The sequence below is a fragment of the Liolophura sinensis genome, chromosome 6 (genome assembly GCF_032854445.1).
Source record: "Liolophura sinensis isolate JHLJ2023 chromosome 6, CUHK_Ljap_v2, whole genome shotgun sequence".
In the NCBI taxonomy this organism is placed as follows: Eukaryota; Metazoa; Mollusca; class Polyplacophora; order Chitonida; family Chitonidae; genus Liolophura; species Liolophura sinensis.
The window spans coordinates 8275198-8294519 of NC_088300.1; the positions used below are offsets into that span (position 1 = coordinate 8275198).

Sequence of the window (19322 nt, forward strand, 5' to 3'; positions counted from 1 at the left end):
TACTAGACACTTACATCAGGAAGTTTCATGAAAGCCTCCCACAGAAACCTCAGATTCTGTCCTGACATCGTGGCTGTGTAGAAGCGTGCGATACTGTGATGAAACTGTCAAGCGGCGCCAGATGACAGTGGGCTTTCAAAGCCGCAGGCCTCCCGACAATTTCTCAGCAGACGTCCCAGTTTATGCAACCCCATTTCACCGGCACTCCGTATGTCGAACAGGTGGCACGCTTTTTCCAGAGCCTATCTCGCGAATTAACGAATCTTTCTCTTTCTTCCTAAGCTACCGGTGATATACGGCGAGTGTGCAATTTTCTCTGTCAGCTGGTGTGCATTTCGTGTTCCATCTTCACGCCTCCCGTCCAATTCCACATGTAATAAACATAACAAAGTTCGCCATGTTATTGGCACGTGATAAGCTCTTGACGTCATGATGTCAGAGGTCACGGGATATCCCTGGAAGTTGGAGGGAAATTCGTGAAGAGTGCACCACTGAGCAGGGTAAACGGAAGCAATTATGGGAGAATTTGGTTGATTTTAAGTTTTTCATTATATTTCTTTTTACATAACACAGAGTTTAAAAATAAGTTGCTTGTTGGAACGTCAAACAGAATTTTAAAACAGCACACCGATGTTAAACTGAAGATGTTTTTTTGTAAATCTTCTCACTGATCTTCTCTTCTCATGCAGTAACAACTGATCTCTCAGTACTTTACGTGTTCACAAACTTGTACTGTATCATATACTGTTTCCTGTGTTTTGCCATATACATATGTAGGTGTGTTAGTTGTCTTGGATGTCCATAAAAGGACTTCAAATCTTTGCCAAATGGCATATCTGTACACTGTAGGCCAACGTCACATTGATCGAAGAAGGCTGGCCAGCTTACTAGTCAGATGAGTATCGATGTGACAGAAAACAGGGTTATAGGGCCTATGCTGTGTTAGATCATTTATTACGTATATCTATGTATATCAAGCTCTGGTATAAACTACAGTCATGTGACGATCACATGTAAGTCACATGCATTTATATAAGGTGTAAACCTTTACATAACAGTTTTCATCCCCCGCAGTATTTGTTTTATCATACATGGCACGCTCAGCTCGTAGCTGCCTGTGTTATATGGTTCAGAATCGAGCTGCTTCAGTTGGTGTGGATGTGGATGTACATATCTTGACCTATCATACATATAAATGTATGTATATTTGAATAAAGCCTAATTGTTTGTTGGGGGCCTCTGTGGCTCAGTCGGTTAGCGTGCTAGTGCAGCGTAATGACCCAGGAGCCTCTCACCAATGCGGTCACTGTGAGTCCAGCTCATGCTGGCTTCCTCTCTGGCCGTAAGTGGGTAGGTCTGCCAGCAACCTGCGGATAGTTGTGGGTTTCCCCCGGGCTCTGCCCGGTTTCCACCCACCATTATGCTGGCCGCCGTGGTATAAGTGAAATATTCTTGAATACGGCATAAAACACCAATCAAGTAAATAAATAAATAATTGTTTGTTTTTTTCTTTTGCTTTTACCTCAGGTAACGTGGCATAGGCCTATACAAAGCAGGACAATTAGGAAACCAGTCTGTCTGTCTATGCGCTAATCAGCCTTAGTTTAGTGCGATGGATCGAGTGGTGGCACTGGTAGACATGGACTGTTTCTATGTTCAAGTGGAGCAAAGGGAAAAACCAAGCCTGAAGGGAAAGCCCTGTGCTGTGGTACAGTACAACAAGTGGAAGGGTGGAGCGTGAGGAATTCTACCCCATATTATTAGGCTTACAAGCATAAAGCTGGGAGCCCTTTGTTTTCTGCTCGAACAGTTTAAAAAACTCTTTTCGGACAGTGCTTTTTGTAAAAAACTGCAAATTACATGTGACTGTTATCTTTTACGGTCGTAAAGTTCTTTTAGGTCACTAATTAGTTTGGTGTCCAGTGGAGGGATCCTTCTAAAATTTGATATGCATGTAGAGCGATATTAGTTTACATAAACTTTGAAGAAGATATTAAAATCTCTTTAAAAACTTTAGAAACTTGTTATTGTTCAAATATTTGCCATCATCAAAAGTTTTAAATTTTGAGGGAACTTTGATGTATTCCAGAATAGTTTGGGCTGGTGCTGCCTAATCTGCATTTGGTTTTTGTCTATGTTTATAACTTGTTGAGATGTGGTCCAAAAAAAGAAATTTTAGGTTTTGAAGTTACATGTTTATAATTTCATTGGTCTGTAAATTGAAAACTATGAGAGCTAGAAATTTGCAGTTTGCAGCCAGATGTAGCCTGAGATCTTGTTTTTGTTTGCATTACAGTGGGTATTTTAAGCTAGCATCAATTGTTCACTGGCTACAAGACATTACCACATTTCAGAAACAGAAATTTAAGCCCATTCAAATATTTTAGACTAACACTTAGAGGGTAACTAGACAACTGTATGTTGTATAAACTGCCCAGTAAACTGTCTATAATTTCCCCCAAAAGGGCAGTGTATCTTACTATACTAGTGCCCCTGCTGTGTTGCTAACCAACTGTTACAACATTGCCATGTTGCAGACTGCTCTGTACTGATGAAGAAGCTAGAAATCATTCGTGGAAACAGCTTGGAAGCTGTGAAAGCACAAACAGTTTTAGTTCCTTTCCTTATTTTCACTCATCCCAAATAAGTCTTTGTAAGGAGTATTGTCATTGCCCCCTTAATTTAGCTGTCCCCATTTTCTGACTTGAACCTGTTGAAATTAAATTCCTGAACTTTTTCTGAGATGATCATTAGTACTCCTAGGTATACATTTGGCCTTTTCAGGTCTGTCCTTACACTGATTCACACATTAATCAGTGTAATTTGTGTAGAATGGCAGTATACAATGAATTGCTCAGTACGTCAATGAAGTCACATCCAAACATTATATTTCATGGGTGTTTTCTGGCCTATTCTAGGAATACAGTATCCCTAAGCTTTGAACATTTTATCAGAAAATAACCCCAACTTCTGCTTAAAATATGATGAAAATGCTTAAATAATTCCTCTATTTTTAGGATCATCGCTGTGGGGTATGAGGCCCGAGCATGTGGGGTGACACGTCATATGAGAGGGGATGAAGCCAAGGAGAAGTGTCCTGCCATACAGCTTGTCCAAGTGGAGGAAGCCAGGGGTAAAGCTAACCTGTCCAAGTGAGTCATACCTGTCAGGGGTAAAGCTGATATGTCGAAGAGAGTCATGTTAAAATGAAGGATAAAGCTAAAGTGTCAAAGTGAGTCGTGCTGAAATCAGGGGTAAAGCTAACCTGTCCAAGTGAGTCGTGCTGATGCGAGGGGTAAAGCTAATCTGTTCAGGTGAGTGATGATGAAGTCAGGGGTAAAGCTAACCTGTCCAAGTGAGTCATGCTGAAGTCAGGTAAAGCTACATGTTACCTGTCCAAGTGACTATGCTGAAGTCAGGGGTAAAGCTAACCTGTTCATGTTGTAGTCAGCAGCACGTGTAAGGCTGTACAAGTGAGTCATGCTGCTTTCATATTTTAATGGAAAACATTTTACCTGTGTATCATAGTATTAAAAAAAAAACATTTTTTTGTGTTGATTCATCATTGTGGACAACAACTTCTTCATCGAACCATTAAGTCACAAATGTTTTGTGATGCAACCACTATAGGTGTAATGAAGAGCCTTAGTAAGTACCCCAAATCACCTAAAACAACTTCTTCATCGAACCATTAAGTCACAAATGTTTTGTGATGCAACCACTATAGGTGTAATGAAGAGCCTTAGTAAGTACCCTAAATCACCTAAAACAACTTCTTCATCGAGCCATTAAGTCACAAATGTTTTGTGATACAACCACTATAGGTGTAATGAAGAGCCTTAGTAAGGACCCTAAATCACCTAAAACAACTTCTTCATCCAACCATTAAATCACAGATGTTTTGTGATGCAACCACTATAGGTGTAATGAAGAGCCTTAGTAAGTACCCTAAATCACCTAAAACAACTTCTTCATCGAACCATTAAGTCACAAATGTTTTGTGATACAACCACTATAGGTGTAATGAAGTGCCTTAGTAAGTACCCTAAATCACCTAAAACAACTTCTTCATCGAACCATTAAGTCACAAATGTTTTGTGATGCAACCACTATAGGTGTAATGAAGAGCCTTAGTAAGTACCCTAAATCACCTAAAACAACTTCTTCATCGAACCATTAAGTCACAAATGTTTTGTGATGCAACCACTATAGGTGTAATGAAGAGCCTTAGTAAGTACCCTAAATCACCTAGAATTTCACCCACAAAAGTTCATTTTTAGAGGCAAATAAAAGTCAGTTGATGTCTAATACCGAAATTACACAACATTTTTTAATCTGCTTAACTGCTCGAGTTAGTTATGTCTTTTTGTTAGCATGTACATGAACACACTTGATGCAACTTTTACAGTTATCCAAATGGTTTTGAAGCTTAGGTGTAGACTATGTCTACTCTGTATTCACAGATATCGTGCGGCTGGGGTAGAGGTCATCGAGGTACTCAGCAGATTTAGTTCCTGTGTGGAACGCGCCAGTATCGATGAAGCTTACATTGACCTCACCCAGGAGGTGGGAAAGAGGTTAGCGGATCTGGGAGAAGGGGAGATAATCACTGCCAATCAGCTCCCAAATACCTTCATTCAGGGATGGAAACCAGATTCTGACAAAATTGAAGAAGATGGTGGGTAATGCGGCCTCTATCAGATAACAATGAAAAAAAGACATTTTAAGTCTTTTAAATCTCAGGTTTACTGTGTAATAACAGGAATTTAGTGCTGATGTCTGTGTTGTGATAAGTCACAAGATGATCAAGGCATTTGTTCGAAGCATAGTTGAGAAAGGATCTGTAAATCATTCACAGCAAAATGTGTTACCATGACGACAACTTATGCTCAGTGAACAGTGAAATAACTATACAAAATAACTAAATAGCTATTCCATTGTGAAAGGTTTGTTTGGTACAAAAAGAATCCCAGTCTCTGATCTCTATTCCTGTTTACAGCTGGTCGTGAGATGGGTGTATCAGACTGGCTGGGGTCAGTGTTTGACCCAGAAAATGATGACCCTCAGCAGCGAGCTCTGGCCATGGGTGCTATGGTCGCTGAAGAAATGAGAGCAGCCGTGTACGCAGAAACGGGATTCAGGTGTTCCGCAGGCATCGGGCACAATAAGGTCAGATGTGTCTCGTATCAATAATTGGTTCAATTGCAGTAGGCAAAAGGTATCAGTGTAGGGGAAAGATATCGATAAATGTTTTATTATTGACCTGATTTTATGCCATAAAAAGAACAGTGAAAGTGAATGATCAGGATGTGAACTTTGTATGTCGGAGGGGTATTATTTAGTTAAGTAATGCATTTGAATTCACCTTCTGGCTTGTCATCAGGAAGTGATTCAAGGTGTAAAATGGGTCAGCCCTCTTCAATAGTCACATAGAAGTACTGGGTACATGCAACTTACAAGATGTAAATTGATGTGAAAATAAATGAGAGGAAAACTAAATCAAAAAAGCAAATGTACATGTAGTGTCATGCACATGTTAAACATGGTGATGGCTTTCAGATGTTGGCCAAGCTGGTGTGTGGTTTTCATAAACCTAACAAACAAACCGTGATTCCTCAGAGCTCTGTTCCCGCCATGTTCAACTGTATGCCTCTGAGGAAGGTGTAAGTGTTTTGTCTGATCACATGTAGATATATAACATCTCAGGTCTGCTTTACCAGGTACACATAGCCTTAATTTACCTGTAACCACTCTGAGTTTTGCTGCTGCAGACATTGTCTTGTCATGGTACATGTAATTAATTTTGCAAATACTGCTGTAAGCAGTTATGTACTGTGACCTTGACCTCAGCATACACATGACATAAGACACACAATTATGAACTGCTATTTATACGGTGTTTTATTTTGTCCAGAAATTTTTTGTGACATTAAAAGACAGTTTTAATGATATTATTGTAATATAAGCTATATGTTTTGTATTTGTAGTGTGTGACATATAGCCTGAATGAATTATTTGGAGAAAACATGCCAGAGCCAGGAAAGAGTGCACATGCATGCTTTTAGGAAATAAAGAAAAATATATTTTTTCAGTTTCATTGCAAAGATTTTGTCTTTAAAGCACTCAGTATATTTTTTCTCTTTTTTTTTTAAACAGACGTAATTTTGGTGGTAAAATGGGGGCTGCCATCATGGAGAAGTATGCCATAGAGAACATGGGAGAATTATGTGCTGTGGAGGAAGCAGACCTGAAGAAAAGCTTTGGAGATAAAACTGGGTATGTCAGAGTACAACAAAGAGAAATTAGATGATCCACAGTTGATCCTTCTTTATACGAGCTGATCCATGATCCAGGTCCGTGATCTAAGGCTGGTTTTATCCTGCCAGTTCACATGGCCTATATATGAATGTTAGAATATCGGATGTCTAAATTACAAAACCCTTTCTTGTATCACTTGAGATCATGAGTAGACTTCATGCTCTTTGCTGACCTGGCCTCATCCTGTGTATACCCTTATTTACCACTAGGAAATGGCTGTACCAGATTTGCCGTGGGATCGACCATGAGCCAGTCTCCCCAAGGCAGCTGCCTAAGTCCATCGGCTGCAGCAAGAACTTTATGGGCAAGGAATGTCTGGACACAAAGAAGAAGGTAGGACACAGAAAATAGATTGTTACTCTAAATTACACGTACATGTAGATGTAAGGCACAACAAAGAGACATAGGATTGAACATGGCTCAGTGAGGACTAAAAGGCTACATTATACATGTAAATTGTCAGTATTTGTATACATGTATTTCTGAAATTTTACTACTTTCATGATTCATGTATAACCGTTTTAAAACAGCTTCTGAATGCTTCTTGTGTTTGACTGGAATACAACATCCATTTTGTAGAAACTAGCATGTACCCAAAACAAAACACTCCCTCAGAATGTACATGTAGACTTCAACATGATATGGTCACCTAGAATGTAGCATGAGCTTGAATCACAAAACAAAACACTCCCTCAGAATGTACATGTAGACTTCAACATGATACGGTCACCTAGAATGTAGCATGAGCTCGAATCACAAAACAAAACACTCACTCAGAATGTACATGTAGACTTCAACATGATATGGTCACCTAGAATGTAGCATGAGCTCGAATCACAAAACAAAACACTCACTCAGAATGTACATGTAGACTTCAACATGATATGGTCACCTAGAATGTAGCATGAGCTCGAATCACAAAACAAAACCCTCACTCAGAATGTACATGTAGACTTCAACATGATATGGTCACCTAGAATGTAGCATAAGCTCGAATCACAAAACAAAACACTCACTCAGAATGTACATGTAGACTTCAACATGATATGGTCACCTAGAATGTAGCATGAGCTCGAATACAGCTCTCACTTAAAATATTCACGTAGCATTAATCCAAAATTAGAATATACAGCCTTTGCACAGAAAATAATCTTCAGTTTAGAAAATGGTATTCATTGAGATTTTTTTCCTCCGTCAGTTTGTCTTTATAATTTTGGTGCAAATTTGTTTTTAATTTGAATCAATTATATACCTGTGTGCTTTGTTATAGGTGCAGCACTGGTTACAACAGTTAGGGAGTGAGGTAGTGGAGAGGTTAGAAAAGGACAGAATTGATGTAAGTACATTTGATACCCAGTGTAATGACATTTACAACATGTAGATGGATTGGTTGTGTAGTTGTGTACAATGTTTGCATGCAGATTTGACTCCAAATCCAGTTTTCTGTTGTAGTTGTGCCTTGGAGAAACACAGGTTGTCACTGATAGTCTTTAATGCATTTCATTGGCTTAAATGTACATGTGCATGTAAACTGGCTTTTTGACTTTTCATAAATTTCATACTTTCATACGGTTACTGTATATAAACTACAGACTCATCTGGTTTCAATTTTACACAATGAACATAGTTGTTACTGGTAGCATTTTTTGAGTGTCTAATTTGGTAAAACTTTGGTACATAATATACTTCTATTTAGGTTTTTTTCAGAAAATACTGCAAACTCAGTCTTTTATTTATTTATTTATTTCTTAAATTTAGAACAAGAGAGTTGCCAAAACAATGACTGTGTCCTTGTCCTACGTGTGCCGACCTCAGCCAGTTTTAGTCTCAAGGTCATTTGCTATTGTGCGTTACGATGCTGGTAAACTCATCTCTGATGCCTTCTCCTTACTTCTGCAGTTTAACACTGGCAATCCAGCCCAAGGAGCATGGTAATGACACTTGATATGCTTTGGTATAAAGCTTTTTTGAATACAGGCCTTTTGAATTACTTTAATTACACATACGTTAGAACTTAATTTAGTTTGCTACAAACTTTATTCATCAACATTCAGTAAATATTTTATAAGTGAAATTATTTATTTCAGGACACCCCCACTCATCCACTTGGGTGTATCCGCCAGCAAATTTCTGGAGGAAGGAACCAGTGTCACGCCTGGAATAGCAGGCTACCTGGCAAAGAAGGGAGACAACTCCTTGGTGGGTTCTTCCCAGTTGCCCAGTTCCCAGCTACATGTACCTAGTAGTTCGTCCAAACTAGGAAATGCAAAGAAAGTCAAGAGAGGAAGTATAGAAAACTTTCTGCAAATGAACTCTGAAAATTCCAGTGGCAAATTAAATGCATGTGACAAAGACTCACCTGACATTATAGATATCACTGAGGAAAAGAGGCCTCATGTTGATTCATCCAATTCCAGTAGTAGTTTGACCGGAAACAAAAGACTTGGATTTTTTGCCTCCGTCCAAGTCAGTGAAAACACGAATGCCTCCAAGGTATATCTAGGGGAATCAACAAAAAGTGAAGAGAAAACTTGCATGATGTCATCTAACGAGAATTCAAACTGCAGCCAAGTGGAATTCAAGAATGGAAATGACGACTTTGAAATCATACGATCCGGAGAAAAACCAACAGTTTCTCTGGAGGAAAGAACTACCAAAATTACTTGTGGTGAAAATGCAACAGATGATGAATGTGTAGAACTCAAACGGGCAATATCACTTCATAACGAAGACCAACAGAATTCAGCATTGCCTGAGAGTACACAGAAGGGTGTTGGTACACTGGATACTGATACCTCTGATCTGACTAGATGTGACAAGTGTGCCACACTGATCCCAGCCTGGGAATTACCAGAACATCTGGATTTTCATTTTGCTTTGGAGCTTTCTGAGCAGGAAGCCTCACCTGCTGTAAGACTAGAGAACAGGTGTAAAAACTTGGCCAAGAAAAGAATGTCTGACACTCCCATTACCTCCAGTCATAGTGACAAGAAAGCCAAATATGCTAAAGGGGTTACCTCTCTTCATTCATTTTTTAAAAGCAAGTAAAAACCTGTTTAAGATGTATATAATGGAACATTTAAAATTATTAAGAATTTGCATGTCAGATTGTTGTATTATTGCTCTCAAGGCCAGAACCAGGTTTGGGTGGAATTTTGGTACCTGGCTGTTTTCCTGATCTCACATCAGCACTATTGCTGTGTAGACACTGTTAGTATTTCTTTTGTTTTATTTTCAGCTTGTTAGTATTTTTTTTGTAAAATAATTTGTTCATTAGGTGGGTCAGAAAAATGTTTGTGTGGTTTCCTGTTTTTTTTTTTTATTGATGGTTTGTACATGTATGTCTGACAAAAATTTAAAAAAAAATTGTTCACAAATTATCACTACATCATACACCCATATTAACTCAGGGCACACTCTCTAAAGGTTATGTCATTTTTAACGCCAGTCTGATTCTGTGTTAGTTGTTTCCACTTATTATGACAGAGAGAAATTAAAAGATCTCTGGTCATAATTAACACTGTCCTGTCTGGTCAGCAGGTTTGGCCAGGTTTTATTTGTGTTAAACACGTCCAGTTTACCTTAAAACATCTAAGTATTTCTCAGTGTTACATAGATGTGCATAATTTATTACTCGTCTTAAATTGTATGTGGAGAAAATTGTAAATATATTTGCACTATACTCATTTGCCCATGTACCATACAAATTTAACCTTGTACCATACGCATTTGCTCTTGTGCCATTCATATCTCTTTGGGTCATGAGTTTTCCCCCCTCTGTAATGCTGGCCGTGGTCGTATAAGTGTAATATTCTTGAGTATGGCGTAAAACACCAATCAAATAAATCAATTCTCTTTGAAATAAATAAGTCAACACTATGTCTCCCTTTTGACAATGATTTCACTTTTCTTCATTTCAGAACAGACATTTTATCCCAATCAATTACTACATGCAGCAGTAATACAATCAAATCCATGAGACAATAGTTAAGCTGATTAGCAGTTCACAGTGTGATGATTTGATCTATAAATACTTCTTTCCATACATTTTAATTAAATTGCATTTCACATAGAAATCATATGATTTTAAATATTCTTTATCATTAAAACTTTCCATATTTCTCCATTAACACACAAGTCAATGCCCTTGAAATGTGACAACTTTTCTTCTGTTTTTTCTTGTCGTTTTCGCCTTCACTGTGTCTAATAACTTCTCCCAAAAAGCGTGTAGAATTTAGCCGGCTTGTTGCACTTGGGATGTATGCACTTGGCATTGGGTTTAAGAGCGGCAGGCTGCTTGAACGGTATACACAGTCCCTTAGCTCCCATGGCAGGGGCTCCTTCCTCTACCACCACATCTCTGAAACACACAAATTCAACAAGATTTCTCATATAGTTCTGCATGTAATTTATTTTATTGGTGATGGTTTTTTCTTTTCGTTATGAGCATTTCTTGGCTATGACAGTATTCTTAGGGTTTAACAGATGGACACCACACCTGGCCAGGTAACTGAGACAAAATTGTCACCACAGGCTGCGGCTGAGTCAGTTGATCCATGGCCAGAACTGTGACTTGGGGCAGTCTACATGTACTCTCATACTAAAACATCTGTATATAACATGTTTTAAAAATTATATATACAAAAAAAAATATTTTTCCAAACCAAAACATAAAGAATGCATTTTTGTGTGATGAACGTTGTATTTATCTGAATGGTGTTGAACACTGCACTGATGATTTTTACGAGTCCAGGAAGCCATAGCCCCATGCCAAGAAAAACCTCCAGACATAAAGCCACAGCTGAAGTGGTCAGAGGTTGATCTGAATTTTAGACTTCATTGGTGATAGTCCTGTTAACCGATAAACCATCCTTCTGAGCCAGTAAGGGCCCTCAAACGGTAAACAAACAGCCACAGTTCATATACAAGCCATTCCAATTATTTACTTCAATTAATGTAAATATGACTTGCTCCGTGAGGCATTATTAAACTTGTACATTCTACTTATACATCTCTTTTGTTGATACTATTTGAACCTACAATTTAGCAGAAAATAGAGAAAAATTGAGCGGAGGCTTCAGCCAATGTTACCCATGTTGTGAGTTGGCCTACCTAGCACTATCTTTCTTGATGGCTTCCTCACACGGGATCTCTCCACAGAATGGGGCTTGGATCAGCTTCTTCTTGTCGAGGCTCTGACAGAAATTTTCCCAATCTTCAGACAATGACAGGTTAGTGTCCAGATCAAACTTGGCTCTGTATTAACAACAACAACATCATTTTAAAACAACATCCTTTGTTACTGCTTAGCAGAGACAAAAGTCACTACATTACGTGACAGACAGAAAAACAAAAACAGGGTTATGCCCTCAATAACAGCAATATGTTTCAACACTTACAGGACACACGCCATAAAATATTTGATGTGGTAATTTGCATTCAGACATGAATTCATTTGATCATGAAGAAATTTTTTAAATCCTAAGCACAAATCTTCAATACACTGTCAGTACGATGACTTCTGGGTCACAATATAACTATGTATAGGAAATGTATCTTTATCTTCCTCAAATGCATGAGTGTGAACAGCATGGGAAGACAACATCACTACACCTTGTCATTTTTGGAAGGAGGGTAAAAAATGCTCCCTCATCTATTACACATGGAAAGAAGTGCACCAAGACAAGTCAGCAACTCTTTGTGCAGTCCTCCTGTCACAAGGACGTTTTGGAACAATCATTTGTATACAGGTAGTGTGAACGAGACCCACACACTGAAGAGGAGCGCACTCTAAGTTTTCTAATCAATAAACTTCATTAGCTGCATCTTCCTTGCCTATTTCACCATCAGCAAATCCAGCATCGCATACCCTTGATCCATAACCCTTGAAGTTTTGGTAACTCACCTCTCATACATATTGGTCTGTTTTGTCTCCTATTATCGTATAACCTTGACCTTAGGCCATAACCCCTGTGTCTTGGCGACTCACCTGTCATGTATACTTGTCTCTAATGTCTCTACCATCGTATAACCTTGACCGTGGGCCAAAATCTCTATGTCTTGGTGACTCACCTGTCGTGTATACTTGTCTCTAATGTCTACTGCCATCATATAACCTTGTACCTTGACCTATATACTCTAAAGTCTTGATGATTATTACAACCTGTGATACATACTGGTCTGTATAACCATGGTCTTGAGCTATAACCTTTCAAGTCTTAGTGACTCACCTGTCACACATACTGGTTTCCTGCCATCACATATTCTTGACCTGTGAACCTTGGTGTGACTCACCTGTCATACGTACAGGTGAGTATCTACTGTCTCCTGCCATTGAATAATCTTGACGTTGAGCTATAACCTCTCACATCTTGGTGACTCACCTGTTATACATAGTGGTCTCCTGCCATCACATAATCTTGACATGTAAACCCTAAAGTTATGTAGACTCACCTGTTATACACACTGGTTTCCCTCCATAATATAATCTTCACTTTGCCCTATAAACCCTAATGTCATACATGCTGGTTTATACTGTCTCCTGTCAGTGTATAGCCTTCACCAGTAACCCTTGAAGTCTTGGTGACTCACCTATCATACATACTGGTCTGTATCATCTCCAGCATGTCTCTCACTCTATTCGCGGCATCGGCAAATGGGACGGTCTGTTTGTCGGATGTGTCACGCCGAACTAAGACCAACTGGTTTTGCTTGACATCTCGCGGGCCAAGCTCAATCCTCAAGGGAACACCCTACAGTGACACAATAAAATACATCATTTGAAAAGAAAAGCCATATATCTGAACCAAAGGTAAGCTAATTATTTTACAGTTACAACTGAATTAGCAATTGCATTTTATTTGTTTCATTAACGTTTTACAGTGCTGGTATTTCATGCTGCTTATGTATAACTACAGACAGATTTATGGAAACCTGAGAACCATATGAAAACCAACGTCCTTCACCTGATACCTGAGAATATACTTACACTGCAATACAGGTTTTACATAAAATACAGCAGTGCAATTAAGCTGAAGCATATTTTGTTGCAATTGCAAGTATGGGAATTTGAACAGACAAAGTCAACATGCCTCAGACAATTCTTCAAAAGTGATGATTTCAACAACAAAAAGGTCTGTTTCTATCCCACAAATGATTCACTGGATTGTGTTTTAAACTGAAAATCTGCGTGGGGAATGACTAAGTTGGATGTCTTCACCTTGAACAACAAGGCATCTACCGACTGACCTTTAACTCCCAGTGGTTGAACTTCCAGCCAGGTGAGACATTGTCTCGTAAGTCGGCCCTGACACGTAGCCCCGCCTCCATCAGCATGTCACGAAGCTCCTCACACTTGGTCATCAGTCGCTGTTTGTCAGCCTCCGCCAGATTAATGTTCACTCCACAAGGGACAATTGCAACCTAAACACAAACAGCCAATCAAGTTCTGAAAACATCATAACAGCAATCTTCTCATTTTATATAAAAGTGAAAAATACTCTACTCCACACTGTGGCATGCTTTTAACATCCTTCTTGGTACAGTGACCAAGAGGACTTGGTCTTACCCAAGCCTTTACATACATCTCAGAAAAACACAAAGAAACAATAATTATAATCAAACACTCTGGAATGTCCCCTACGGATTTGAGGCATCAAATAATACATGCATATTTAGCTACGAGACATATATATTAGTCCACAACAATACAGAAATGGCCAGTATTGAGTTGAAAATGGACGCAATTGCCCAAAACAGAACTTGGTCTGTAACTAGTCTGAAGAAGCCATGTACTATGTCTCGATTCAGAATAACCAACTATTTTGAAAAACAGTGTCGCAATACAGGATAAAAACATTCTGAAATTAGAATCTGACTTGAAACTTGTACCAGGTTAAATTCAATCTGAAAACAAAATGGGTTATTTCATGAACTATCCTTCATTCTCAATACATCTTCAAAGAGTTCAAGTTCCACTGTGTAATACCGTCAATGTCACACGCCACGTGGCTGCCCTGAAATATTCCTGAGTACAGCATAAAGCACCAATGAAACAAATAAATTACATGTAATACATGCACCCCAAAACATCAACAATTATGCAGATGGCTTTATGTAAGTTATCAATTGAATTTCAATACCATTCTTTTTTTTGTACATTGCAATGAAATAAATAATTCTCACAAGTGCAGGGTTTTGTGGTCATTCCTGTAATACACAGAGTGGCCCATGGGTTATGTGGACATTCGTGGGTATGACTGATGACTTCCTACCCTTACCTGGATGGAGGCCACCCTAGGGGGCAGCACCAGTCCTTTGTTATCTCCGTGCACCATGACCATCACCCCGATGGTGCGGGTCGTGAGTCCCCAGGAGTTCTGATACACAAACGTCTTCTCCTGAGTGTCAGGGTCTTCTATCTGAATCTCAAACATCTTGGAGAAATTCTGCCCCAAGTGATGAGAGGTGGCACCCTATGGAACAAAAAATGAAACGTGATCCAGAATTAAAACAGAAGTCAGAAAAGAATAATGACCGAGCTGGGATAAAACAAGGATGGAATCAGAAATTCCCTCAGAAAAATCTCTCAGTTTTTATACCTTTTGCTGAGTTACTTACTGCCAATATCATGTCACATACTTTAATTTTCTTTACGGAATACATGCACCATGCTAAAATAACAAGTGAACAACACCTGTACAACTGTGTCATATTAAACAGTCTAAACTTCCAACAAATGTTTTACCTTCAATGCTCTAGGATACTGTCAGCATTCTGTAAGAATTTCTGCCTGAGAATGTATCACATTCTGTACAATATATAATCACAATTTACCTGAATAGCTCTACCACTGGCTGACACATAAGCCTCTACAGTCGTTGTAAAATCACCTCCAGCAAACTTCTCTTTCTCAGTTTTCCTTCCACGAATGACAGGAATGGCCAGAAATTTTTCATAGATTTGAGCATACAATTCCAGTATTGTAAACACCTGTTTTAATTCAGTAAATATGAAAGAATTATTTTGAAACCTTCACCTTTTAAATGATTTATTTGTCTCTACACATACTCAAAACATTTTCACATGTAAGGAATCAGATCATCTGATGTAGAAATATAACACAATATATCAATGCCTTAAATACATGTATATACTGTAGCACCTACGATGTAATTCCACTAAATTTTTCTCATTCTGTTATGAACTTAACAGAAAATTTCAGGGCTGGTGATATTTAATTTCATATAACCTTGAGAGCTACAAAGTTGGGAAATAATTGTTCTATGAGGATAATAAAACTTCCAGAATATCCAGATCTGTACATGTACATTCCCCACTATAACCTCCCTACAGATAAGACTTTCTGTTGTTCTTAGCGCCCCATACACCCACCTCCTCCGTAGCCTCCTGGTACCCCGCGAAGGCGCTGTGCCCCTCCTGCCAAAGGAACTCTCGGGTGCGCAGGAACGGCTGAGGGTGTTTGAACTCCCAACGCTGAAAAAAAAAAGCAGTGGCTGACAGTCAAATACAAATATTTTTTTGTTCATCTCTATGGTGTTATGTCCATGTCTTTTTCATATGGCAGCATCACATACTCTTTTCACCAGGTACCTAACAAATCTCCCAAATTCAAACCTGCATCAGCCTTGGATAAGAGTCATTGGTCTGCAGAAAAAAACACTCTTTTCAGGCAGCTAAGACAACAATACCCCCACCCCGAGTAAAACAGCAAACACTATTTTATTTACTGGACAGCTCTTCACTCACCACAACATTACACCACTGATTGAGCTTGACAGGAAGGTCACGATGAGATTTAATCCACTTGGCGTAGGAAGGGTACATCACCGTCTCACTGGTGGGTCTGATGGCAATTGGTTCAGCCAACTCAGACTGGCCAGACTTGGTCACCCAGGCAACCTGACCAAAAAATAAATAAATAAACAAATGAAAATAAATAAATAAAAATAATACCCATTACCACAGAGGAAACCAAGCAGATCTCACTTTTTAAAACTGCGTGACCATCATGAGGGCACATCAGACATTTGAACAGATTGACAGCATGTATGCAATGAAATGAATATAAACTTAATAATAAAGTACAATCCAGAGGTCTGAAATCTTCCCCACTTCCATCCCCCAACATTTCCAAAAATATAAAAACCTGAACACTAGAATTTATGAAAATAATTACCTGACTACAATTAAACTTAATTATACACAAGTTTAGATGACAGGGAAGAAGTTGTATGCCAAGTCTAATGGAAATAGGTTCAGCACTTCATGGATAAAATGTGAATACATGGAAAAGCACTATTACCCAAAGTAATACATGGGGGTAATTATTACTTAAACATGCATAAGTTCAGGTGATAGACAAGATGCAAGGTAAGAATTCAGGGTTGAGATTGTATTGGATTTATGCCAGTATATGCGCCCACCCACCCAACACACACCTTCAATAAAGTATAATAATTTTCAGCAAACATCAAGTCATACTGAAAAGCATACAGACAGAACATGTACCCACCTCAGGGGCAAAATCTTCAATATGTGTTTTTTCCTTCTCCAGTGCACTCTGGGACACAAACATGGGAAAGTAAGTGTTCTCCACCCCTAGCTTTTTGATTTCCGTGTCAAAGAAGTCCTTGATCTTCTCCCAGATAGAATATGCCCATGGACGAAGAATGTAGCAGCCACTCACATCATAGTACTCAATCATCTCCGATTTGGTTATCACCTGCAAAATATAACACACCATCACAATGCAGGAGAACGTCTATACCTGCCACATATTGTACCTTGGTTCCCAGTTGAAAGTCCATCCATATCTAACATACTAACCATCTGTAGATGTAAGGGACTTTTTCAACCATCACTTTAAACTTGAAATTAAATAAAAATTTATTTTTAATAAACAATTCTTTGCAATGCTATATGAAGTTAAATATGTTATAGGTTCAAGCAGCTACCAGTACCCCAGGATCTCATGTCTCCACTGTTGGAATTTTCTTTGGTGCTTCTCTGGGTTAATGCTAACCTGACAAATATCTTTTCTATAGCAGCTGATTTCAATAAATAAATGGGCATTACCTAGTGAGCCCTATCAAAGTTCGTAACTAGTGCCCATATTAAAATCACACCATATCTAACAGGGCCACACCGAATTACCTCCCATGGGGTCACTCTCCTGTTTAAAGTGTGCCTTTTTAGGAGTACACTGTGGCTAGGTGGGACCCCAGAAAATGGCCAATGGCAAGTTTCAAAGTGAAAGTGACCTAAGCCAGTTGAAGACCTACAGCTTTAAGACAGATTTTGTAAATTATTTGGAAAGAGCATAAAAAATGTACATTTTTAATCCATTCTGGAGTAATTTAAAAATCTTGGCTCTGATTATTACAATTCATCTTAAGAGATATATATTCTCAAGTTGAAAAACACTGACTTCATTTAAGATCTCTCGACATTTCAATGGCTCTCAAAGTCTTTTTTTACATCTTGTTGCCTAGAAAATATTTGTCACTGTTGACATAACCTACATACAGCATGCTTTAATAGGCAAAGTCCCACTTCTCATAGTTTCACGTCTCAAAACTAATTCGCGTTATGTCATAGTCGCGGTCGTGTAACAATGAGGTTATTCAGAGTAACCCTAATATATTCATTTGAGAGCAGTTTAAAATTGTTGCAAAACTTGAGCAGCCATGTCAGGTGATTGAATCAATCAGAATCAGGCAATATGAGTCACCTAAAAAATTAAACATCATGTGAAATACTGTAGACCAGTTCTGTATGTCATCTAACTGTCACGTGCCAGTTCATACCTGTGAATACCAGTCAGCCAAATTCTCCTCTTTCTTTGCCTCCATGCCTAACCTGTGAAGAGACAGGAGTCATAAACTGAGTGACTGTTCATATATTTATCAACTTGTTATGCAAAATTACACCAAACCTAAAATTATTTTATATGTACATGTATGTTTGCAGCTTACTTTATGTCATCAGATACACATGTAAACCATCAGATAAATAGGCATTACTGTAACCATTTCATCTTACAACAAAGATATGAACACCACCTGTTGTTTCATTTCATTTCATTTATTCACCATAAATCTTAAAAATAAATACAAAGATATATGTGCTGAATGCAACTAGTGGGAATAAAGCTCAAATGAGCTTGCTCTATCCCAGGAAAGTAGAATAACAGAGCATAAGGGAATATTTGCATGTGTTGATAGCATTACACTGCATCTGATATAAACATACACAGCAACAAAACAAATTAACACAAACAGGAATCATAAAAGATGTAAAAAACTTTATGGATATTTATATGTGAATTTCATTTTACTAGATTTTTGCCATGTGTCATTTAACCTAACTGAGCAAGCAAACTTGCGCCTTAATTAAACTATTCATTGAGATGTGATTTAAGTCTGAATTTAAAGAGAGATGTGGATTTTATACTGCTGAGAGTGATGGTTAGTTAATTCCACTATTGAGGGCAAATTGTTCTTAACAAGAAGTGCAATAGGTTTTGTTTGTACGTAGTTCTGTCATAATCTTATCACATTGCTCTGCTCACATAGCAATGGATAACAGCACACATAGGTTTTGAAGCTGAGAGGAATAAGTTCGGGATGATCAAAAAACTTGTGTGGTAAACGTGATACAGGATGTTCAGCTATCGCAGTACCTGGATACACGTACATAGTTGACGGAACAGACGCAGCTTGTGAGCATTTCCTTTTGAATGGGTGATAGTTCGAATGACGCGTTTCTGCAGAGTGTGTAAGGGCATAATATGAGTTTGATATGTATTGCACCATATGATATTTCTGCATAAGGATATACAAGAAAAAAAAACAGAAGAATCAATATTTTCTTGTTAACCGGATACTTTATGTGGCTTTGTACCAATATAATCCATGTGGGATGTGCGGTTAAGTTTGGAATTAAAGACAACACCAATAAATTTTAATTTGTAAAATCTTTGT

At 38.4% G+C, this 19322-nt stretch overlaps 3 protein-coding genes across 4 annotated transcripts in view; 1 reads left to right on the forward strand and 2 right to left on the reverse strand.

Annotated features, from left to right (window-relative positions):
- The window catches only part of LOC135466265 (lysosomal-trafficking regulator-like), a 50957-nt gene extending 50561 nt beyond the window's left edge, over positions 1-396 (reverse strand). The window contains exon 1 of the mRNA XM_064743675.1: positions 15-396. Coding sequence (XP_064599745.1) covers positions 15-68 — 54 coding nt within the window. The 5' untranslated portion in view covers positions 69-396. The remainder of the gene's footprint in view (positions 1-14) is intronic.
- Positions 397-1293: 897 nt separating this feature from the next.
- Positions 1294-9366, forward strand: LOC135469358 (DNA polymerase eta-like). Of its 2 annotated transcripts, none has more exons than XM_064747987.1 (10): positions 1294-1737; positions 3018-3152; positions 4464-4678; positions 5000-5169; positions 5560-5663; positions 6157-6276; positions 6528-6651; positions 7589-7654; positions 8077-8249; positions 8406-9366. In XM_064747987.1, exons 1-10 carry the CDS (start codon positions 1613-1615, stop codon positions 9364-9366), a joined length of 2193 nt encoding a protein of 730 aa, XP_064604057.1. In that variant the 5' UTR covers positions 1294-1612. The 2 variants fall into 2 exon arrangements, with proteins under 2 accessions (XP_064604057.1, XP_064604058.1); XM_064747988.1 differs by having other exon boundaries at positions 1581-1708.
- Positions 9367-9436: 70 nt separating this feature from the next.
- LOC135469357 (bifunctional glutamate/proline--tRNA ligase-like) overlaps positions 9437-19322 on the reverse strand; it is a 31420-nt gene continuing 21534 nt past the window's right edge. Inside the window, exons 25-34 of the mRNA XM_064747986.1 lie at positions 18147-18198; positions 16853-17062; positions 16087-16239; positions 15712-15813; positions 15154-15309; positions 14598-14792; positions 13567-13740; positions 12910-13070; positions 11431-11574; positions 9437-10678 (exon numbers count right to left, since the gene is read on the reverse strand). Coding sequence (XP_064604056.1) covers positions 10522-10678; positions 11431-11574; positions 12910-13070; positions 13567-13740; positions 14598-14792; positions 15154-15309; positions 15712-15813; positions 16087-16239; positions 16853-17062; positions 18147-18198 — 1504 coding nt within the window. The 3' untranslated portion in view covers positions 9437-10521. The remainder of the gene's footprint in view (positions 10679-11430; positions 11575-12909; positions 13071-13566; positions 13741-14597; positions 14793-15153; positions 15310-15711; positions 15814-16086; positions 16240-16852; positions 17063-18146; positions 18199-19322) is intronic.